Source organism: Carcharodon carcharias, chromosome 18 (genome assembly GCF_017639515.1).
Source record: "Carcharodon carcharias isolate sCarCar2 chromosome 18, sCarCar2.pri, whole genome shotgun sequence".
Lineage (NCBI taxonomy): Eukaryota > Metazoa > Chordata > Chondrichthyes > Lamniformes > Lamnidae > Carcharodon > Carcharodon carcharias.
The window spans coordinates 88206050-88230905 of record NC_054484.1 but is presented as its reverse complement, the minus strand read 5'-3'; the positions used below and the strand labels follow the sequence as shown (position 1 = coordinate 88230905).

The window sequence follows — 24856 nt, the reverse complement described above, 5'->3', positions numbered from 1 at the left end:
CTTACAGGTGGTGGTGTTCCCGTGCATCTGCTGCCCTTGTCCTTCTAGGTGGTAGAGGTGGAGGGTTTGGAAGGTGCTTTCGAAGGATCCTTGGTAGGTGCTGCAGTGCACCTTGTGGATGGTACACACTGCTGTCACTGTGCATCTGTGTTGGAGAGGGTGAATGTTTAAGGCGGTGGATGGGGTGCCAATCAAGCTGTTTTGCTCTGGATTGTGTCAAACTTGAGTGTTTTTGGAGTGGGATCATCCTGCTGGGAAAATCATTTCATGAGACTGGGTTCTCAGCTGTTCCATGCATGCCATTGTTACTTCATGGTTCATTGCTTTTGTGTTTAACATATACTGGGTGAATGGGCATGGAAGGGTCTTGAGTTGGCTTGGAAGTTATGAGGGATCATGAGGGGTGGGTAGGGGGGTCATGAATTAGCATGGGGATGACATGGGGGCATAGATAAGACCTTTTGAGCTTATCTTTCAAAATAATAGAGTCCTGACCATGGTTCACAACTCCACTGAGGGGCTGCGAATCACAAATCATCCAGATGCTGGCCCAACCGCATAAAATTTGCAATGGAGCTGCCCAGTGCAAAGTGTGGACTCATTACTAGCACCCTTATTCCATGCCAGCAAAAATTGGAGGTGCTGGGAATGGGAGCGGGAATCCCAGAATTGTGTCTCACCTGCCATTTTTGAATAGCCATTCCAACTCTACAAAAATTTGTCCCTAACAGTCTATTCACTGTCAGCACAGGTCATTGTTTATAGGCATGAGTACCTTGCACCTTCTTCCCAGTAAAACAATCTGGACCTTTCTTTAATTTTTACCACCCAGGTTTGCTGTCAACAGAATTCAGAACATATCACGTGACTCTCTTCATTTCTCTAAATTGAATACCCTAAATTAAAGACACTGTCCAGAATCATAACCAATTTATAAAACCTCACATTTGTAGCACCTCCCCCCTAGAAGATGAAGAGTCATCATTGAAGGGATGTGTTTTCAAAACACTATCCAAACTATAACAACTTATAATGTTAGGATCTCAGTCAAGACCTGTAACATTTTTTTTAAAGAAGAAATCTGAAATCCCAGTTATTTACTGAAAGAATGAAGCCACAAGATTCTATGGTTTAAAACAGAAGAATTTTTACTATACAAGAGTCAAATAAAGCAAACACTAAATGCTAACTTAGACAACCACCTATAGTATAGGAACTCAGAAACAATGTAAGATGAACATGAATTAACAGGCAATTTGCAGTTGATTACAAACTATAAATTACACATTAAATGGCAGGTACAACTAAGATAGATCTTACGAATTGGCTTGGCATATATGTCATCAATCTTATTCACAATGTCTTTCAAAACTCTGCCTTCACAAAGAATTTAAGCTCTTTCTCATAGTGGATTCTGCACAGAACCCAGCCGACAGCAATGCACAACCAACCTGAGTTCCATGGGCATGATCTTCAGTAAAAGTGGCACATGTCTGCAGAATCCCCACAACTCTACTCAACTTAGTCTGGATGGTGTAGATCCACCAAAGTTATCTTCAAGTAACAGAAACAGCTGCGACGACTGTGTATTTGCCTATGTTTGGCTTAGAACCATAGAAAAAGTACGGCACAGAAAGAGGCTATTCAGCTCCTCGTATCTGTGCCGGCCAAATAAAAGAAAGTAAAAAGACTAGCTGCCTATTCTAATCCCACATTCCAGCACCTGGTCCGTAGCCATGCATGTTACAGCACTTTAGGTGCTTCTGGATCTAGCTTCTGTCTTCTTCAACTTGCCTGTCCTGCACTTCTGGAACCATCATCTGAGCTTTGATGGCTCTGTCACTGACAATTTTAAGATGTCACCTTTTATTGCCCATGATCAGTTGTATTTGTATGTGTGTGTCTGTTTTCTTACCATTTGAGTAAGTGAGTCCATTTTAAATAATCAAGCAGCAAGCTTGTTGTGTTTAAAAGGGAATAAGGTTAGTTTATTTTTCACATCCTTGCCCTGGAGGTTACTAAAGAAACTATGTATCACTCACTCTCTCATTCACTTTCACACAAATCTGAGTACAGGTGAAGATAAAAGTAGTTCTAAAAATGTAATGAACCTCAGTCTCTAGGTCAATGCAAGCCTGTTGTTTCATAGTCACGCTGTTGAAGTGAAGGCTTTGAAATTGCAGAGAGGTCTCAGCAGCTGTGATGGATTTTGTAGTTGATCTGTAGAAGTTTGGTTTTCTCAGGTAAGTTTGAAGTTGGAACCAGGTTTAGGGAAGGGGACGGGAGAGGAGGTTCTTTATTTTGCTTTCAAGGAACTGTGGTGTGGCCCTCTTTTAGCCTGGTTGATTACATCAGTTTGCTGGCTGTGCTTGTTGGACCCCCTCTCTCTCTGATGAAGTTCTCTCATGGCATTCTGTCTGCTTTTAGCAGTTTGCCATATTTTTAACAGGGAGTCAAGATGGCCTCTGTATCATGTGACCTGATATTAGTGCTGATTTATGGTTCAAATAAGGTATTGTGGTAATCCCATTAGGCAGCTGGATTCTTTCACCTGTGGTTTCAGTACACTAAAACCTTTTGTTTCTTGAAGAGGTAAATTCACAATTTCTTTTACCATGAAGGTGTCAGTGGAGTTTTGTTCATCTCTTGGTCTGATAAGCATTGAATCAGTATCAAAAAGTGTCTTTGTCCTCACGAAAGATAAATCTGATCCACAAATCTGGCTGGCTGCTCTCAGAGCCATCTTTAAATTCAGTCTTTTTAAAATTTAGTCTTTATAAATGTAGTGTTCATGATTTATAATACTGTCATGACACACTATTGTGACAGCTCTGTGTCCTTTTATGTGGTTTTAACTAGTTCCAGACTCCCTAGACGTTTTGGTTTCCAGTTTCAGCTTCAGTCTTAGTTTCCTTAGAAACTGGAGGGTCAATTTCTCTTTTTGGTTTCTCTTTCCAATTAGGGCCTGTCTCAAAAAATACAAGCTTTGAAACCACGGATTCCATCACAATAATATTCTGTACATTTAATAACTAACTTACCACACACAGTACAAGTAATATTCTTCCCACATGCTGTCACGTTTTGCCATTAAGCAGTCCATCCTGGTAGTATTACAATATTTAACCTTTATCAACCAAATGCATGTAACATTTAGGAATCCAAATCCGCTTTAGGTAGATTTTTAAAGTGCCTGCTCTCATATTAATAAGAATTTGAAAGTATTCAACGATTGAGAAAGAGGCTTTAAGTCTTGTATTGGCGCTTCGACAGTTTGATGTGTATATAATCCATAGTCGGGGGGAAGTACTAGTCGATACAGACTACAACACACTTGTGTTCCTAAAAAGTTGAGAGAAAAAAAAACAGGCTGTTTCATTGGAGGTTGATATTGCAACCATTTGCATTACAAATTATGCATTTGCAGGGAAAAAATCTTTGTAATTGTTGATGCTCTATCCAGAGTTTAAAGAGGGGGTGTAGGAGAGAAGAAAAGCTCTGAGTTATGATAATTCTATATTTGAACCCTGTTAATAATTACTACATTTGTTTGGTTTTGTTATTGTGATTTTGTAACTGCACTATGTATAATTGTGGAATATGACAAAAATGTTGCCTGTGCATGTATAACAAGGTATTTGATGTTAAGAATTAGGTATTAAGGTAAGATGATATGGTAATTTGGTGTTAAGATCTGATTATATTTTGAAAATGTTGGAAAGGAAACTTTACTCCAGCAAAGCTTTCTTTTTCCCAAGGGGAAAGTGTGATGGAATCTGAGATTTGCAGGAGATGCTTGATGGTGGGAGCATATTTGAGCTGTTATTTAAACAGATGACTCGTCAGATGTTCTGTTGGGTGCGCTGACCCTGGTTTCAAAGCTTGTTTTTTTTTGAGTCAGACCCAAATTGAAAGGGAAACTGAAACTTCAGGTTTCTGGGGAAACTGAAACTGGCTTAAACTAGATAAAAACACAGACACCTGAGCTCAGGTCATCCAGCAGACTGAAGCAAACTAAAGCTGGCTCCAAAAGCTGGCAATAGCCAAATACAAGGTTGCTGCAGCAATTTTTGTTACCTAGAGTAATTGATCGACCAGACTGAGCCATACAGTGCACAGCGTTGTCACTGAGGATTTGGATAAAGGTAACCATGGTTGATCTATGCCATCAATAGTAGAGTAGAGGTGGGGAGGTTCTGGAGAAGTTTGCCATTTTGGTGAAGATCATACCGTAGAAGTTGGGTTGATTGGGAGCTGCTGTCGAATGATAATTGGTGGTGAAATTCTTGAAGGATAGGAGCTGGAATTCTACATGAGGATTTTAGTCTTGAAGGGGTTTGTGGCCGAAATTGGTGCCTTATATACGCTGAGTCTGTGGAATCTATTTTTGTTGTATCTGCTTTTTGATGTGTAATTTATAGTTTATATTAACTGCAATTTGCCTGTTAGTTCATGTCGATTTTGGTTTGATGGTTAAATTCAAAGTCATATAAAGTGAAATCTTGTCCATTGGTTTCTTGTTGGGGTCGTTCGGTAAATTCGGTTCATTGTTAGGAAATGGAGATAGTTTAAATAAGTTATATTGGTATTTGTGGGTGTTAGGAATGAGTTTTAGCTTTATTGTTTAAATTTGATTTGTTTTTCTATATCTGTGTGTTAAGAAAAGGTCAAATTGAATTTTAGTTTCACTTTAAAAGGTACCTGCATTTCTAATAAGAGTTTTACGACTGTTACAGCTAAGGTAAACAAACAAGAGAGAAACTGGGCTGTTGCCTAGCAACAGGGGCCCAGAGAGGCAGGACCCTCTCACAGACACACACAGAAGAAACTAGAAACAGCAGTTTGATTTGGAAGCTGTTTGAGTTCATTTGGTTTTGAAAGTAGCTGCCAGGGGCGACTGGAGCAAAGGGGACAGATCGACAGTCCCAAACTAAAGAAAAGACCCCAAAATCCAGGGGGTAAAACAGGAGAAAGTTCCAAGCAGACCTTCTAGTCGAAGGAAGGGCAGGAACCTGGAAAAGGTCCTGTTAAGAGAAGTTTAGAGTGAGGGGCAGAGATAAAGGCTTCAAGCTTTAGATTCAAAGAGACCAAAGCTGCAGAAAACAGATTTAAAGCAAGAACAGCTTGTAAGATGCCAGAAGGCCCAAAGAGAGAACTGAAACTCTGTAACTCTTTGCTATGGGCATGTGAAGCAGTTGTGTACTGTTGACAGCTGAGTCAGTGAGAGAGAGTGTGTGGAAGAAAACTTGAGGAACATTGGAAGGTGAATTCGAAAGCCTGGAAGTGAACCCTTGCAGAAGGTGTCTGAAAGAAAGTGTCGTTTTGGGAGGATTTCCAAAGCGAGTTCTTGAAGAATGGAGATTGGAAATCCTCATGTGAAAGACAGAGTTCAGTGAGACTGATTGGCTCACAATGTGACATGTGTCCGGGGGAAGTTGAGGAGAGATGCATAGCATCTGGTTGAGGTGGCATCTGTGGTTTCAGAGTGTGGTGTGCCTGACTTTAGGTCACCCATTGGTTTTACATGGACTGTGTACTTACTGTAGATATTAGAGTTATCCTTACAAATCTGTATATATCTGTAAAGGTATAGTTGTGGATGAAGGAGTATTGTAAAATAGTTCATCTTGTTTAATAAACACTTCATGTTTTTATTAAAAGTTTTTCAGCTGACTCCTGACTCTGTTCAGTAGCCCCTCTCTACATATCTAAAGTTCGGATCTGTGTCAAGCTGGGTTCCATCCTGGGATCAGGCTTGTCCAGTGCTAACCTCAGCTGTAGATCATAACATCTTTTTGTTTGTTGATCTTCATGGAGCCTCCTCCGTGATTTCCAGTCACACCTGTTTGCTCTGAGATACTGGCCTCTTGTTCCCATCTGTTCAAAATGATACAATACAGTTCCTTATTGCCTGCTGCATTACCTCCAGGGATGTGTATGAGAACTGAAAAGGAGCGACCATCCCACATCAGCTCTCCGTCACAAGAGTTGCCCTCTTTGTGCTGCCACATGGGGAATAAATGAATTGTAACCCCTGCCAGGGTCCCTTTAAATAGAAATTCTTTGACAGTCAGGTGCAGGTCGTCATCATGCCCACCCGCTCTGATTGGTCAGAAAACCTCAAAGTGGGATGATAATATCGTGCCTGAGTTAAAAAGCTACAGAAAGCCCACTCCTAGATCTTTCAAGTTTTTGACACGCTGCTAGCCGTCCCCTGCTGTGAACAGGTCTCAATGATAAAATCCAGCCAAAAATCCCTGCAAGGTGTTTGCCAGAGGGAACTGCCAAGCAGTTGTAAGCACTGAGCAATTAGTGAGTTTAGGTTATCTGAATTTGATAGACTCCATTAAGTATAGCTCAATCTCACCTCCATTTCACTGGAGAGCTTCCTGAATCCCAGGAGGCCTGTGCGGGAGACATTAAATCCAAAGGAGTGTTAAAGTTAATGTAAAATCCCCTCACTTCCATGTAATTATGATGGTAAATGCTGTGTTAATTATCCACCTGCCTGTCCTAATGATCGCAACTGGGGGGCAAATTGTTCACATGCAGCCAAACAGGCCTTAATTAAACCAGGAGGTAGATACATTGGAGCCAGGTTGGAGTCAAGCTTTAATTTTCTTTGGTTTTTAGCCAGCTTCATCCCACCCACTCTTAGCTCTTAAAATCCCCTCCCTCATTCCCACACACAGAGGGTATGAGAAAGCAGCTTGGGTGTGGAAATTCACTGTGATATAGGGTCAGAGGGAGTGTTTTGTGTGAAGTGAGGGACAGGTGTATTGCTGAAACAAGGAGAGGGAGTGAAACTGTTCATCATACAATGTGGGCTTACCAGCTAGCTGTTCACCACAAAGTCTTCTTTGTGGATTTTGGGAAGGAGGTAGAAGTGGGCGGTTCAGGGTTGGGATCTACGCGGCTGGAAGTTGTGGAGGAAAGATCTCCAGAGAAGATGAGGGCAGTGACGGTCCTGGATGCAATGACTTGATGTTCAGTAGTGGGGTCATGGTGCAGGGGGAGCTAGGAAGAAGTATCAGAGATTTGATGCTCAGTCTCTGCTAGGTAGAGGTCAGTATGCCAGATGACAACAGCACCATTCTTGTCAGCAGGTTTGTTGACAATGGAAGGGTTGAACTTAAGGGATAAACAGAACTAAGTGATCCCACAACTAAATGATCAGATCAAAGCTAGCAGTATTGTCACAGCCAGTCATGAATGATGGTGGATAATTAAACAACTAGGAGTAGGAGGCTCCACCAATATCCCCATGTTCAATGATGGGGGAGCCCAGCACATCAGTGCACAAGACAACACAAGCATTTGCAACCAGCTTCAGCTGGAGTGCCAGATTGAGATGATCCATCTTGGCCTTCTCCAAATGTCCCCAGCACCAGAGATGCCTGTCTTCAGCCAATTCCATTTGCTCCACTTGATATCAAGTAATGACTGAAGGTACTGGATACTGCAAAAGCTATGGATGCTGACAACATTCCTGTAATAGTGCTTGTGGTCCAGAATTAGTCACATCCCTAACCAAGCTGTTCCAGTACAGCTACAACACTGGCATCTGCCCAACAATGTGGAATATTGCCCTGGTATGTCCTGTACACAAAAAGCAGGACAAATCCAACCTCGTCATTTACTGCATAATCAGTCTACTCTTGATCATCAGCAAAGAGATGGAAGGAAGCATCGACAGTGCTATCAAGAGGCAATAATCTGCTCGCTGATGTTCAGAGCTTCTGACTTCATAACAGCCTTGGTCCAAACATGAACAAAAGAGTTGAACTCAAGAGGTGAGGTGAGAGTGACTGCCCTTGACATCAAGGCAGCATTTGACCAAATGTGGCATCAAGGAGCCTTAGCAAAATTGGGGTCAATGGGAATCAAGGGGAAACCTCTCCACAGGTTGGAGTCATACCTGGCACAAAGGAAGATGGTTGTGGTTGTTGGAGGTCAATCATCTCAGTTCAAGGACATCACTGTAGGAGTTCCTCAGGGTAGTGGTCTAGGCCCAACCATCTTCAGCTACTTCATCAATAACCTCTCTTCCACAGTAAAGTCAAAAGTGGGGATGTTCGCTGATGATTGTACAATGTTAATTACCATTCACAACTCCTCAGATACTGAAGCAGCCTGTGCTAATATGCAGCAACGACCTCTATCACCTAGAAGGACAAGGGCAGCGGATGCATGGGAACATCACCACCTGCAAATTCCCCTCCAAGCCACACACCATCCTGACTTGGAACTATATCATCCTTCCTTCATTGTTGCAGAATGAAAATCCTGGAACTCCCCAGCAGCACTGTGGATGTACCTGCACCAGGTAAACTGCAGCAGTCCAAGAGGGTGGCTGAGCAGCATCTTCTCAAGGGCAGTTAGGGATGGGCAACAAATGCTGGCCTAGCCAGTGATGCCCACACCCCATGAAAGAACTTTTGAAAAAAGAGGATGGGGTGCTACCAGTTCAGAGTTCAGAGAGACACAGGTGGGAGGAGACGGTGGTATAGTGGTATTGTCACTGGAAAGGTAATCCAGAGACCCAGGGTAATGCTCTGGGGACCCCGATTTGAATCCTACCACGACAATGGTAAAATTTGAATTCAATAAACATCTGGAATTTAATAAGTTTAATGATGACCATGAAACCATTGCCAATTGTTGTAAAAACCCATCTGGTTCACTAATGCCCTTACTTGTTCTGACCTACATGTGACTCCAGATCCACAGCAATGTGGGTGACTATTAAATGCCCTCTGAACAAGGGCAATTAGGGATGGGCAATAAATGCTGGTTTAGCCAGCGATACCTATATCCCATGAGTGAAGGAAAAGATTACAGTAAATAGGCTAGCAGAGAGATTGAGATGGCTGGTACCATTCTGGCAGTTCTCAGAGAAAAGATCAAGAGAGGGTAATAGGCTAGAGGGAGAGATCTGGATGGGGGGAGAATATTGGGGTCAGATAAAAGGGTTTGCTGAGCAGGGTGGAGATTCCTGGCCAAAGGAGGCAAAGGTGATGGAAGAAGAGCTCAACGTGATGCTGAGTACGAAATTCATTGAGGTGGGGGAGTAAGGGGGTAAAGCTGAGTGCTTTGCTACGGACAGATCGTTCAAGGTCGGAAAGGGCAAGATTGGAGGGAATATACAAGAGGTGAGATTGCAAGAAGGGATGGGACAGAGGGAAGTGAAGAGGAGGTATGAATGGCAGAATAATGAACAGCTGGCATAAGCTGTTTCAAATGCTTATAGTGAATCTGTGCCTTTGCAAGTTTTGATAGTCTGTAACCTGTCATGCTCAGAAAGCTACATTGTGCCTAGTGAGGTGGTACATCTATATTTCATAGTGTTCCCAATGTCCTGGCTGAGGTGGACAAGGATAGGTGAATGTTAGATAAAAACAAAATTACAAGTAAAAGCAATCCTTGGCTCATGGCGTAACTTACTACTGTAGTTGGCTCTGGCCCACATTTGTTTCGGAGTTGTTGAAGAATATAAGCTGTGCATAAACTAATTTTTATCTCCTGAGTTCCCATTTCCAAAAATACTCCAGCAGCCTGCAGTACCCAGAGAATGCTGATAACAATAGGCGGTCCACATAAGGTTGACATTGCCTTTGATTGAGTCACTATATATATCCAGCTAACCAGTAGAGAGCTGCTCCTGAGGGACTGTCCAAAGCAGAGACCAAGGCAAGTCTCAGCACACGTCTTCTTGCAATGGAACATTATAAGGCTGCCATGGTGCTGGGGGGAGTTGGAGATGCTCTGGGCTACAGGAACTCTATGTGGGAGAACTGTCCTTCAGGTGTGGTAATTCTAGCTGAATTGAAAGCTCTGGGTGGATTGGAAGGCATTACATTAACGGAGGACAGCTGGCCCGTCAGCGATGATACACTTATGCACATAGTAACAGCAGAGGCACTTGTGTCAGGTAAGACTTCAGTAAGAATTTTTTACGTTTCATTACACTAATTCCACTAACTCCTGAGGGAGTGTTGCACTGTCAGAGATGCAGTTTTTTGGATGAGATGCTAAACCGCGGTATCATCTGCCCTCCTAGGTGGGTGTAAAAAATGCCACAACACCATTTGGAGAAGAGGTGGAGAGTTCTTCCCAGTGCATTCGCCAATATTTATTTCTCACCCAGCATCACTGAAACAAAGATCTGGCCATTATTGCATTGCTGTTTGTGTGAGCTTATTGTGCGCAGATTGGCTACTGCCGGGTATCCTACATTCCAACAGCGACTAGACTTCAAAATTGCTTCATTAGCTTCAAAGAACTTTTAGGTGCCCTGCGTTCCTGATAGTCGCTATATAAATGCAATTTGTTTTCAGCCAACTTGCCAACCAATACCCACCTGATGGGGCAGTGTGGGCAGGCGGTAACTGAGTGGCTTCTCGCAGGTTTGAGTACCTGGAGGTCATCAACCACACACACCCAAAAGCCTTCATCTGAAACACACAGCAGTTTTCCTCTTCGAATGCCATAACCACTAGGGGAGCAGCTCATAGGGGTGGTAGAGTAGGGAAAAAAATCAAGTAAAGGCCCTTTGAGCTAATACCTGGGTGAAAATTCTAGCTCCTGCCGTTTGTGTAAGTCATGTAAAATGCAATTATTAATTTGTATTTGAAATGTTTCTAAGCCTGCAATGGTGGGTATCATGGCCCGCCCAGCGTGATGTCTACCAAGAAGCGCTATGTGCTCCCTGTGCAGGCAGGTGGATTCCCTCAGCCGGGAGTGCACTCTTTCATGCATGCGCACGAAAAAGCGCACTAAGCTCCCTGAGGCTAAGTGCTGCCTCAGGGAGATCGGCTCAGATTAAAACTTTGAAGGTAAATGTTGAAAAAATTTCCCTGACGTGTCCCCTCATGTGACACTGTCACATGAGTTAGGATATGCCACACTTTAACGCAAACATTTATTAAATTTTTAAAAACCCTCATGAAACCTCATCCCGCCCATGGATGAGGTTTTATGCTTTTTCTGAAGCCCGCCAGGGCTCCCAGCCTGCCTGCCAACCCTAAGGTTGGATGGACAGGTCCATTAATTAGGTTTTTAAATGGCTTCAATAGGCCTTTGACAGGTCGGCGGGCGCACAGCTGATTCGGCTGCGCCCCCACCGACCTGAAAATGGAGATGACGTGGTGTGACGTCGGGAGTTCCATCATCCTGCATCATTTTATGCGTCGGCAAGCGGCCCCCGCCCCCCCGCTCGGCAACCTAAAGATCCTGCCCGCATTATATACAGGGTACCCCTCTAGTGTATACACATAGTGGCTGTGAGTGCATTTTGCAGTTTCTGTGTGTATACATAGTATCTGCAGAATACTCCCATGGTATTCACAAAGTGCCTGCAGAATACTCTCACAGTATTCAGACAATGCCTGCAGGATATGCCCACAGTATACACATAGTATCGGCAGTGTAATCCCACAGCATACACACATTCGATGGAATTTTCTCAGAATTGCAGTAAGTGTGGTACTGGGCGGGTAAAATGGAGTCCTACCTGCTGACGAAAATGGCAGGTTTTCTCACCGTATCTTCCCGAGCCCGCCTCAATATTTATTTATTCCAGGGAAACACACAGTTTCCATGGCGTGTGGGCTCTCATTCCCCTGCTTACCATCACCCCGCTGTTGCATCATGCCAGCCACCATCTTTAAAAGGCAGCTGCCAGCAAAGTACTCATCGTCATCAGCTCACCACTGCTGCTCAGGATATATAGTCAGCAAATGAAAAAATACTGCAGCCCTCGCTTCAACAACAGGTCCTTCAAGCAACCGCTGGATGCCGTGCAGGCCCACCAAGATGTGCTCTACCCCCATTCTGGCCACAGGATGGACAGCAAAGTCACTATCCCAGCTTGGGACGTGGCAGCGGTGGTCAGCGCGAATGCCCTGAAGAGGAAGACAGCCACCCAATGCTGCAAAAGGATGAATGATCTCCTCTGTTCCACCAGGGTTAGTCACTCTTTTCATCCCAACTCACACACTCACAAACCCATCACACATCCACAGGGCCCTCACTCACTGCCAGTGCAAGGGACATCACCATTCACTCTTTCACACACACCATCATTGTCCTCATCCCATCCGGGGGACTACTCACCACCCACATAGGCCAGGCATACGTATCATCTGGCCTGGCAGGCGTCCTGATACACTCTCCCCATCTCTATCCATGCAGGACAAACTGGCTTACAGCAGGAGGGAAAGGTTGCAGACAGGTGGAGAGATGCTGGAACTCAAAGTACTCACAGAATTTGAAAACAGCCATCCAGCTGGCTGGCAATGACCAGGATCAGTCCTGTGCTGACAATGCGGTCGGCGCTGCTGTACGAAGTGTGGATCCAGCAGTGCAACATCCATCAGACAACCATGCCGAGAGTGATGTGCCCTCTTTCACAGGCCACAGCCATACACTAATTATACCCCCTTCCTATTGCAGGTACATCTGCCAAACAGCCAATAGAGTCCATGACCCAGGGCCTCCAATCCGAAGAAACCGCTGAAGAGGAATCTAAAGGCACCCTCCTTGATGTCCTGTTCGAGCCCTCGCCCACACCTTCCACCAGCACAGAGACACACATCTCAGTGGGAACTAGCTTTAGAGTAGCCTGGGGATCACAATCTGGTGAGCACATCACACTATCTGATCCACAGCAGGCAGAGGCAGGGACTTCCTAGGTCCCCGCCACTCGGAGGATTGCTGGAGGCCAGAAATCTGCTGAGTCTGAGTCAGATGACAAGCCTTTGGACCTGGTCATGTCACAGTTCCTGGAGCTGCAAAGGAAAGCTCGGGAACAACAGGAAGGGATGTCTGCTGCACTCCTCAGATTGCAAGGCATGATGAAGGAGTCCGCCCGTCTTCAAGCTGAGGCGATAGCGAAGGCATTGCAACGCTTTGAGGTCAACACTGATGGGATAGCAGCCCCATTGGAGACCTTGATCCAGGATGTCACTTCTGTACTGTAATGCAGGCTTAACTCCTTCACTGATGCCATAGTTGGCCTCCAACAGTGTGTATGCGAGAGCGGTGCTGGGCAGCTCGATTTCACTTCAGCTATCCCTTCTGCAAACGGAGTCAGGCAGGGGCCCTCGGGCACCCATAGAGGAGGACCAGCAGGTGACTCATCGCCCAGATGACTCTGGGAGTGACTGGCCCACCTGAATCCCCTCTTCCTGTGACTTCCGCAGCTCCAGCTTCATAGGCCAAGGAGGGTACCACTGCCACACAGCAGGACCCCAAAAACAGGCTGGGACCTGCCAAGTCCCAGCCCTCCAGAGCTCGCCCGCCAAAGTCATCACAGACAGGGCGTCACAGTCAGCAGGCTGCCTCCACCTTTACTGTGGATGTCCGGGGAGCACCAAGACATAGAGGCAGGGTTGGGAAGTGCTTGCGCAGCCTGGGCACTGGTGTGGATCGTTTGTACATATTGTTCACTATTGTCAATAAACTCCTAAGAATGTCTCGCTGCCTGTGGCTCCTTGTTCTGATGAGCAGTATTCTCATCACTCAGATGTGAAACCTTGGTTCCTGCACAAGATAAAGGCAGGTGTCTCAGTCCAGGGCCTCTTCCCTGTGCTCTGTGCAGCCTTCAGACCACAGTGATGGTCCAGCCTCACACTCCTTGTAAACATTACTGATGGCTGCACCTCGGCGGTGCTGGTCATTGCTGTGAGAATGTAGTGGACAGGAACCACAGAGTTCTCTCATTCTGTGTGCTCTCAGCACCTTTAAGGTGGGGCTGGCCCCCATCACACCAGCATCTGCGACCAGTGATGCTGTGCACCAGTTCCTGAAGGGCTGAGGTGCTAAATGCAGACACAGCATCAGATGCATCTAAAGTTTCATGGCTGCATCTCTGAGATGGCCCTGATCACGGACCGTATGTGAGCTGTTCTCGGCCAGACAGGAGTTAGACATTCTGTTGCAGTCGGAGGCCGCCATACTGGTATCATCAGCCTCGGCCTCTGCAGGAAGCTCTTGTCCCCGAGGAGCCATCCCTGCAGCCTCTGTGGACCCTGGAAGACTGCAGAGATCTGCGAGCGACTCAGGATATGAGCTTCGTGTACACTCCCTGGAAACCATGGGCACACCTGCAGGATGCATTTCTGGTGGTTGCTCTCTCCTCAGTCTTCTACAGTCTTTGTAGGCCATCAGCCATACAACTAGGTCACCAGGATTCATGATCCTGATGTGGTCCTCCTGCAGCATGAAAGAGAGAGAGAGAGAGACGTGGTTATTGTGGGTGTACTTAGCACTTTCTTGGCCCTGTGTGACCGCCACTCAACACTTCCCAGAGAGTGATGGCAGCCCCTCGGATGGCCAGAGATGACTGTGCTGCATGGCTGCTCTGTCAACCTGTGACATGGGGAACACTGGTTCATACTAGGATGCTGAGATTGCAAGGGGCTGTGAGCGCCTCCAGCAGTGACTGCTACATGGCCAGCATTGGCGAGGAGATTGTATGACGTGTGCAGTCCAACTGCTCTGTGGTCCAATAAAGTGATGGCGGACTCCAAGTTTGTGGCGGGGTTGCGGAGGGGGTTGGGTAAGGAATGGAGCACTGGTGGCCCTTTGGTGCCTCCGCGTTGCTTGCATGGGTGGGCAGGCTAGAAGCCTGACTCCAATCATATAACTGTGGCTTTGCCTGATGTGTCTCGGTTGCAGAGGCATGGTCAGTTTATACAGGTGTCCCTAACGCGTGGCCACTTCTCTCGCTTACCCTGCCCCACACCGCGATTGCCTGTGTGTGGGATGCAGTGCTAGGGCAGCACTTGACCCCCCCCCCCAACCGACAACGGTCGCCTCCAAGGCTGGCCACTTGCCCCCGGACATCCCCCCCACCCTTGGCCATCGCCTCCAAGGTTGGCCAGACTTGCCCCCAGACATCTCCCTCCCTCACCTCCTCAGCATTCACCTTCGGGGCCAGGCATCAGTTGCCCCCCTCCCCACTTCCTGGCACCCCTCTAAACAACAGGCGAGCTGTGGAGAACGCTGCTGCTCACTCACTTCAGTTCTCCCAAAGTGAAGGCCACCAAGTGCACGTCGCCTGCGTGCTGTTGTGAAACACTTCGGCGGGAAAGCATGCTTACACGGGAAGGATGATATGGCAGGATTCAAAGAGCCTGGCAGGATGGCCTTTTAATTATATGCTGATGTATTACAATTAGCTCCCTGCCAACTGATGGCAGGAAACGCGGCCCGCCATTGGTGGGCTGAACAGACGATCGCAACCTGCTTTCATGTTGTGAAGCAGGTCATGCCATATTTTCTGTGCACACCACCTATCATGCCCGCCGGCAGCGGGCTTGGAAAATTCCACCCATTGTCTGCAAAATGCAGCCATAGTATACACATAGCACTTGCAGAATTCTTCCACAGTTCACACCCAATTCCTGCAAAATACTCCCACAGTATACTCACAGTAGCTGCAGAGTACATTCAGTATACACACAGTACATCGGAATACTTCCACAAAATACAAACAGTACCTTCAGAATAGTCCCACAGTAAATCACAGCACTAAAACTGTCCTCACACTGTCCTCATACTGTGGTCAAACATTATTTACACCCTTACTATAGCAAACCCTCACATTATCCAAACATTGTTACACAGTATCCCTTGGTCTCGATCTCCCCTTCCAACCCCGTGACCTCTACCACCTAGAAGGACAAGGGCAGCAGGTGCATGGAAACACTACCACTTGTAAGTTCCCTCCAAGCCACACATCAGCCTGACTTGGAACAATATCATTGTTCCTTCATTGCCAGTGGGTCAAAATTCTCTCCCTCCCTAACAGCATTGTGGGTGTAGCTAAACAACGGTTCAAAGAGATAGATCACCACGATTTTCTCAAGGGCAGTTAGAGATGGGCAGTAAATGCTGGCCTAGCCGGTGACACTCACAACCCTTGAACGAATAAGTGAAAAGAAATCCCTCCACTTATTTACAATATATATTAGTGACTTGGATGAGGGAAGTGAATGTATTATCACCAAGTTTGCAGATGACACAAAAATAGGTGGGAAGACAAGTGGTGAGGATGATGCAGAGTCTACAGAAGGATATAGACAGGTTAAGTGAGTGGGCAAAACTTGGCACATGGAATATAATGTGGGAAAATGTGTGGTTATGCACTTTGGCAGGAAGAATAAAGGAGCTGAATATTATTTAAATGGAGAAAGACTGCAGAAAGCAGCACAGAGGGATTTGGGGGTCCTCATGCATGAATCACAAAAAGCTAGCATACAAGTTCAACAGGTAATAGGGAAGGCAAATGGAATGTTGACCTTTATTTCAAAAGGGAATGGAGTATAAAAATAGGGAAGTCTTGCTAAAACTATACAAGGCACTAGTTAGACCATACCTAGAATACCGTGAACAGTTTTGGTCCCCTTGTCTAAGGAAAGATGCACTGGCATTGGAGGTAGTCCAGAGAAGGTTCACTAGGTTGATCCTGGGTCTGGAGGTATTTTCTTATGAGGACAGGTTGAGTAGGTTGGCCTGTACTCATTGGATTTTAGAAGAATGAGAGGCGACCTTATTGAAACATTCTTAGAGGTCTTGACAGGGTAGATGCTGAGAGATTGGACCAGAGGGCATAATCTCAGAGTAAGACACAGATGAGGAGGAAGTTCTTCTCTCAGAGGGTAGTCAATCTGTGGAATTCTTAACGCAGAGGGCTGTAAAGGCTGAGTGGTTAAGTATATTCAAGGCTGAGACAGGCAGATTTTTAATCAGTAGGGAATTAAGAGTTATGGGGAGAAGGCAGGAAAGTGGAATTGATTATCAGATCAGCCATGATCTCATTGAATGGTGGAGCAGACTGGATGGGCTGAATGGCCTACTTCTGCTCCTACGTCTTATGGCCACTCCTTCCATATTATTTGCATCTTCAAGTGTTTTCTTGCAAACTGACATTGACATGACACCTTTAAACATAAAAGCACATGAAATGGGTACAGGAGTAGCTAATTCATTAGACCTTTCAAGTCCCTTCTGCTAGTAAATAAGATCCTGGCTGATCTTTGACCTCAACTCCACTTTCCTGCCTTATCTTTGATTTCCCAGGATCCAAAAGTATATGGATCTCAGACTTGAATATACGCAACAACGGAGCATCTGGAGCTCACCGCAATATAAAAGATTTCTTCAAACATCTTCATTTCTTATGCTTGTCTGTTCACACTGACTATTTGATTAAAGTTGAAATGGCAGAAACGTTGATTAGAGGAAAATCTCGATGATCAATTTGGCTAAAAAATGTCCCTAAGTTTTGGATGTTTTTGAAAGTACTTTACACAAATCACTTTTTTTCCCCACTGTCATTGACCCATCATTGGCCAGTTCTTATTTTCAAAGCTGAGGATAGTTGGCACTTAAAGGGAATGTGAGATATTCTGTGAATTTGTATTCACTCATCAGCCTGACTTCAGAATCCTGTTCCAGAGATAATTCACATTATTCAGATATGGTCTCGGACACCCAGAATAGCATGTAGCGGATTAGGTGATGAGTGTGGAAACTAATGTAACACAAAATAAACAGAGCCAAACATTGCATATGTGTATCACTCATTAAGCACGAGGCTGAGTGACTGTTCAAATTCATTGTTTGGATTTTTGCAAGCTGAATGTCTCTGAGACAGCTAATCCAGGGTACATGCTGAGAATTTAGGGATAAGTGACTAAAAGTGGAAACTCCAAAATTAACTGGGGAAGTAATTCACTTTATCGAGGGGTACTAGGGCTCTAGGTATGGCTTACATTGGAACCTTGTCAACGAAAAATACCAATATCTACAGACAACCACATAGTTCAGAAATCAAACCTTATGTCACTAGTCAAAAATAGTCTCTTCTCTTCTATTTTTATAATTAACAGCCTTCTTTGTCATGATTATTGCTTGAAAAGTTTTCCCAGAGTTCATTTGTCTGTTTGTGAGTTGGTCTTTATTCCTCCCCCTGCTGATTTATATTTTACGTTGGGCGGAATTTCACAGCCCCATTGTGGCAGGGGCTGTTTCGGAAAATGCAGTTAGCTGTTCTAAAGTCCGCTGACAACAAAAACAGAATTACCTGGAAAAACTCAGCAGGTCTGGCAGCATCGGTGGAGAAGAAAAGAGTTGACGTTTCGAGTCCTCATGACCCTACCACAGAACTGAGTGAATATAAGGAGAGGGGTGAAATATAAGCTGGTTTAAGGTGGGGAGGGGGGGGGGTGGGGGGGGGGTGGTGGAGAAGTTATGGGGGGGTGGGTGCTGGTATGGTTGTGGGGGCAAGCAAGCAGTGATAGGAGCAGATAATCAAAAGATGTCACAGACAAAAGAACACAGAGGTGTTGAAGGTAGTGATATTATCCACAACACAAACTAGAGGAACAGCACCTCATCTTCCAAGTAGGCACTTTGCAGCCTTCTGGACTGAATATTGAATTCAACAACTTTAGATCTTGAACTCCGTCCTCCATCCCCACCCCCTTTCTGTTTCTTCCCCCTAACTTTTTTTTTCCAATAATTTATATAGGTTTTTCTTTTCCCACCTATTTCCATCATTTTTAAATCTTTTATGCCCCGCTAGTCTTTCCACCCCACCCCCACTAGAGCTGTACCTTGAGTGCCCTACCATCCATTCTTAATTAGCACATTCGTTTAGATAATATCACTACCTTCAACACCTCTGTGTTCTTTTGTTCTTTTGTCTGTGACATCTTTTGATTATCTGCTCCTATCACTGTTTGCTTGTCCCCACAACCACACCAACGCCCCCCACCCCGGGCGCCGAAACAGGGCCATAAAATTCTGCCCTATGTTCATTCAGAGACAGAGCCTTAAGTTTTGTCCTTTTATTACTTTTGTAACTTCTAGCTTTACCTGTTGATTTAGTCTTAGAATTGTATCTCTGTCCCTTCTCGTCACTGTCTGTTTATCATTTCCCACATTAATACCTTCCTCTCTTCCCTTTACTCTACTCTTTAATTTACCACATCTGCTCACATTTGATCCCTTGCCCCCATTATTTAGTTTAAAACTCTCTCTACATCCCTAGTTATGTGGTTTGCAAGAACATTGTTTTCAGCATAAGTCAGGTGTAGACCTTCCCACAGTACAGCCCCCATTTTTCCCATATTGGTGCCAGTGCCCCACAAACCGGAACCCACTTCTTCCACACCAGTCTTCGAGCCACGTATTCATCTCTCTAATTTTTTGAACCTTATGCCAATTTGCATGCGGCTCAGGTAATAATCCAGAGATTATAACCTTTGAGGTTCTGTTTTTCAATTTAGCTCCTCATGCTGTCTATGTCCCTCTTTCTTAGTTCCACCTATGTCGCTGGTACCTACATGGACCATGACAACTGGATTCTCCCCCTCCTACAGTAAGTTCCTCTCTAGCCCTGAGCAGATGTCCTGAACCCTGGCACGGACAGACAACACAACTGTCTGGACTATCATTCTTCACTGCAAAGAACAGTATCAATCCCTTTCAATATACTGTCCCCTACTACCACTACATTCCTTTTTGCCCTCTCCACTTGCATGGCTTCCTGTACCACGGTGCCATGGGTCAGTTTGCTTATCCATCTTGAAGTCCCCACTCTCATCCAAACAAGCTGTGGGAACCTCAGACCTATTGGACAAATGCAGAGGATGACACTACTGCACCCCTGCCCTCTGCATCCCCTTAGCTGCTTCACTTGCTGTCACACCCTCCTATCCCTGGTTACTGACCAAATCAGAAGACCCTACCCTAAGTGGTGTGTCTGCCTCCTGGCACAAAGCATCCAGGTAACTTTCCCTCTCTCTGATGTGTCGCAGGGTGTGCAGCTCAATGGCTCTGAGGCAAAGATTCTCGAGCCACAAACACTACAATAAGATAAAAGCAAAATACTGCGGGCGCTGGAAATCTAGAACAAAAACAAAAATATCTGGAAAAACTCAGCAGGTCTGACAGCATCTGTGGAGAGGGATACAGTTGACGTTTCGAATCCATATGACCCTTCATCAGAACTAAGACATATAGAAATGAGATGAAATATAAGCTAGTAGAAGGGGGTGCTCGATAGGGCGCCAGTGATAGGTAGAGGCCAAGAAGAGACTGCCAAAGTTGTCATAGACAAAAGGACAAAGGGGTGTTGACGTTGGTGATATTATCTAGAGGATGTGCTAATGGGGACATTAAGGAAGCAATCAGGACAAGCTAGTGGCAGATGGCCCTAGTGGGGGGAAGGGATCGAAATGGACTAAAAAGTGGAGATGAAACAATAGATTGAAATAATTTTAAAAATAGGAGGGAAAAGAAAAAAAATATAGTTGTAAAAAAATGATAAATTATTGGAAAAAGGGATTGGAAAGGGAGTGGGGATGGAGGAGAGAGTTCATGATCTGAAATTGTTGAACTCAATATTAAGTCCGGAAAACTAAAGTGCCCAGTTGGAAGATGAGGTGCTGTTCCTCCAGATCACTACAGATGTGTTTGCCCTGGATCACACTGGCATCCAGCAGCTCCCAAATGCTGCAACCTTGACACATCACCAGTCTTGCTGTCCTTAATGTTTTTAATTCATTACTTAATTATATTATTCACTTATTTACGTTGCTTTTAAAATATATTTAATTAACTTTACCACCAGTTCGTATACTATTTTAAACCTTAGGATTGGAACAACCTTAACCAATTACCAGATACTCACCAAACAGCTAGCTCCTTTCCCTATAGGAGAGTAAGGATCAATTCCTACAGAGTGGGAAAGGTAGAAAATGCAAAAGTAAATGAATTCCTCCTTGCTCACCAAATTCCCCCACTCACCAAACTCTCAGGTATGCATTCAGTTCCTCAGCTGCACTCGTTTGCCTAGGCTGCACTAAAGAACCCCAAACTAATAAAAAAACTGACTTGGGGCTAAAGAAACCAGATTCAATCAGTTTGCTGTTTAACTACTCAGCAGAGTGTGTTTACCTGTCTAAAGCTGGAAGAAAGAAAGAAGCTTAGTCTACTTACATAGTTCTTTCCAGTTACTGCTAATCACGGACTAGACTAGATTTACAAGAACAAGGTTAATATTTTAAACTCCCCCGCACTAAACTCCTAGGGATATACTCAGTTCCTCACCTGCACTTGTTTTCTGAACCATCTGAAGAGGTGTTAGGACAGGCTTATCAAACTCTTGGTCAAACAGCTATGTTTTAACAAGCAAACTGAAGGAGAATAGTGAGGTAGAGAGGCAGAGAGAATTGTGGAGTGAATTTGAGAGTCTAAGGCCTCGACAGCTGAAAGCATGACCGCCAAGGGTGATGGAAATCAGGGATGCATATGTTAGCAGATTTGGAAGAATACAGAGATCTCAGAAAGTTGTAGGGCTGGAGGAGATAGGGATGGCGAGCCCATGGAGAGATTTGAACCTGCATTTTTAAAAGAGTTTTCAAAAATTAACTTTGTCCATAACTGAATTTCTAGATTTCTGGTCCTTTGAGGATCTTTATCGTGAAATGGTGAAGGTTTACGTTGAGGTTGTTGAAAAAATCCATAAGAGGCGACCAGATCCAGCGACTGTTGAAGGCTGCACCCAGCTCAAACCAGATAATTATATCCTGGGATGGCACACACCTTTTAACGTGAAAGGTAGGTAGAATCACCTGCACGTATCACCAGATGTTAACCTGACAACCTAACCAGCAGCATCTTAATGTTTGACCACAGAAATTGAACTCTGTTCTTCTCAATTCATGTTTTCTGAAGGGTCAGGATTTGGTGCAGCCACTAAGGCCATGTGCATCGGGATGAGATACTGTCAACCTGAGAAGCTAGACAATCTTGTACAAGTGAGCATTGAATCCGGCCGAATGACACACAACCACCCTACAGGTAATCACCCATAGATAAACAAAAGAATGTAGGCCAGAATTTTCTGCTTGACGTGCATGGGGCGGGCCCCATACATCAGTACATAAAATGATGCACAGTGACGTTGGGTGAGCGACCTGACATCACCACGATATTTCGCTGAGTGGGCGCGCAATGAAGTTTGAAGTGTACCCGCCATTAATTAACTGGCTAGTTAAGGCCTTTAAATCGTCAATCGACGCCGATTTTCAGGCGCCCTTGCGATCTTTGGCTCGGCGCACAGACACAATGGGCAGGCAGGTAAGAGACTTTTTAATAAAACTCATCCACGGGTGGGATAAGAGGGCTCAGTGGAGTTGTCAGTCTGGTCAGTGAGTATTTATTGCAGAAAGTTTTTTAAACTTGCCTGTGTGATCTGTAACAGTTCAGAACGAATTCCTGCAGCTTTCTGTGTACTTTGAACCTTCAGGTCAGTACTCTGCAATCTTTATCGGGCCTGCAGCTTTCCAGAGGTCTCCCTTTAGCCTGGGTATCGATTCTAACATATCCACTGGAGGCAGCTCCTCTGAGGAGGAAGGGAGGGCTAGAATAAGGAGGAGGCAGGAGTGGACAATCGGCCTCCAGGGGAGTCACCTTTGGGAGTACAGGCACCGGCACAAGGAGCGCAGGGCCAAGATGTAGTCCAAGGTGGAAGGGGCCACAGAAGACTCCACTATCCTGTTGCCAGGCTATACAGGTGGCGAAGCAGCTACCTCAGTACGACTGAGGTGCAGTGTCGAATGAGGCTCCAACTGTCAAGAGAGACAGTCAACTATATCTGTCAGATGATTGGCCCTGAGATCTCTCCTAACTGTGTGGACGGACACTCCAAACCAGTGGCTCTGAAGGTCACAGTTGCCCTCCACTTCTATGCCTCTGGCTCCTTCCAGGGCTTGGTGGGTGATCTTTGCGGCATCTCCCAATCAGCTGTGCACACTTGTGTCAAGCAGGTTACAGACACTCTGTTCAGGTGTGCATTGACCTTCATCCACTTCCGCTGCGACCAGGCCAGCCAGACACAGCGAGCCAGAGGCTTCGCGGCCATTGCTGGCTTCCCCCGTGTCCAGGGTGCAATAGACTGTACACATGTGGCCATCAAGGCGCCAGCAGGTGAGCCCGGTGCCTTCGTCAACAGGAAGGGCTTCCATTCCATGAACGTGCAGATAGCGTGTGACCACAGGATGCAGATTCTGCAAGTCTGTGCCAGGTACCCAGTAGCTCCCACGACATCTACATCCTCGGACACTCCCAGGTGCTCCGGCTCAGCTTGATGGATAGCTGATGGGTGACAAGGATTATCTCATGATACCTCTCCGCCAACTAATATCAGAAACTGAGCAGCGGTACAATAGGAGTCACACCTCCACAAAGGCTGCGGTGCAGAGAGCCACCGGCCTTCTCAAGATGCGCTTCTGATACCTGGACCGCTCAGGGAGCGCACTCCAGTAACCCCCAGATCATGTCTCGGTGATAGTGGTTGCATGCTGCGCTCTCCACAATCTTGCGCTGGAGAGGTGGGGTGGAGTGGACAAGGAAGACATTGACGCAGTGGATGCAGCTGCACACGATGAGTCCAGCACTGATTCTGAGGATGAGGAAGCACGGGGGAATGATGAGGGGCTAAACGCTGACCCGGGACTACGCCAAGGAGGCAGGGACGCCTGGGAGACTTTAATCCAACGAGGACCAGCCTTGCCTAGAGCTTCCATACTCAGCACTTAAGTGTTAAATCTGTCAGTTCATCAGCTGCAACTCAGGGCTTTGGACATAAACTTCAATGTCCACTCAAACACTCATGACATGTATGTAAAACAAACAAATGCAGAACAAAGGAGCCACTCTCAGCCATGGTAACATATCTGGTTTTAATTTTCACCATCATAAGGTCACACAAAGCCAAAACAAAACATTTTTCAAGCATAAACAAATAATAATTCCCTAATCTATGACCAACACAAAAGCACCAGTGAGAAAACTGTGGTGTGCCTAGGGTGCCTTATGCTTATGTTTACGGGTGCTATGTCTTGGTGCCTCCCCATCGCTCGGAGTGGTATCAGAGACAGCCTGCAGACTCTGCTATCCTGTTGGCCTCAATGACCTTGGAGCCCGTCCTCTGGCCCATGGAGCCTGTGCTGGCCCTGCCTGGGAGTGATCTGCCAGTCGTTGCAGCCTCACCTAATGAAGTGGTCACTGGGAGAGGGGCAGAGCAACTGTTGCCCTTATCCAGAGTGCCTTGAGAGGAGCCCGCAGATATGACAGGCAGCTGCTGCACCGATGTGAGGTCGCCCCTGATATCCCTGCTCAATGTCGATGGATGGGCAATGAGCTGGGAAGCTTGAAGCCCACACCATCACCCACATTGGCAATGACCAGCTGTGGCTACGGGCGCTGTGAGGGCTTGCAGGTCTGAGCGTAACCCCAGGAGAAGCTGCTTGTACTCCTGGAGGCCCCTCTCCACGAGAGTCGCCATTCTTTCCATTGAGGAAGCATGATGCTCTGACATGAGGCTCATTGCATCAGTGATGCTCAGTGTGGACTCCTCCACCACGGACACCACACGGCGAAGATTGGTCTCATGTAACACTCCCAGATGCTCCTGCACACCTGGCCGCATTTCCTGCAGCTGCTGTGTCGAGGACGACTCCAGAGGCACATCATCACGCACTGACTGAGCACGTGCCTGGTCCCCTGTAGTTGTTCGACTGCTGGCGCCATCAGCACTCTCTGTCTTTGCCGGCTCCTCCAACAGTTGTGAAGTGCCCTGTCCACTGTGCCCCGGGACACTAGCTGATGTTGCAACGCCCACTGAGGTGCTAGTATGTGCGCTGGTGCCTGCCTCGCAGAAATGGTGTGACGCAGGTAACAGTTGAGGGCCCTCAGGTATGAGAGGGGGCATCTGGAATTGTTCCTGGCGGACAGGCCCTGATGATGCTGAAATTAACAACAAGGACAGTGGATTAGT

The 24856-nt window shown here is 45.9% G+C and overlaps 1 protein-coding gene across 1 annotated transcript in view; it reads left to right on the top strand.

Annotated features, from left to right (window-relative positions):
* The first annotated feature begins 9635 nt into the window (after window positions 1-9635).
* The window catches only part of adprhl1 (ADP-ribosylhydrolase like 1), a 40358-nt gene continuing 25137 nt past the window's right edge, over window positions 9636-24856 (top strand). Inside the window, exons 1-3 of the mRNA XM_041211893.1 lie at window positions 9636-9931; window positions 21469-21633; window positions 21751-21876. Of these exons, the coding sequence (XP_041067827.1) occupies window positions 9718-9931; window positions 21469-21633; window positions 21751-21876 (505 nt within the window). The 5' untranslated portion in view covers window positions 9636-9717. The remainder of the gene's footprint in view (window positions 9932-21468; window positions 21634-21750; window positions 21877-24856) is intronic.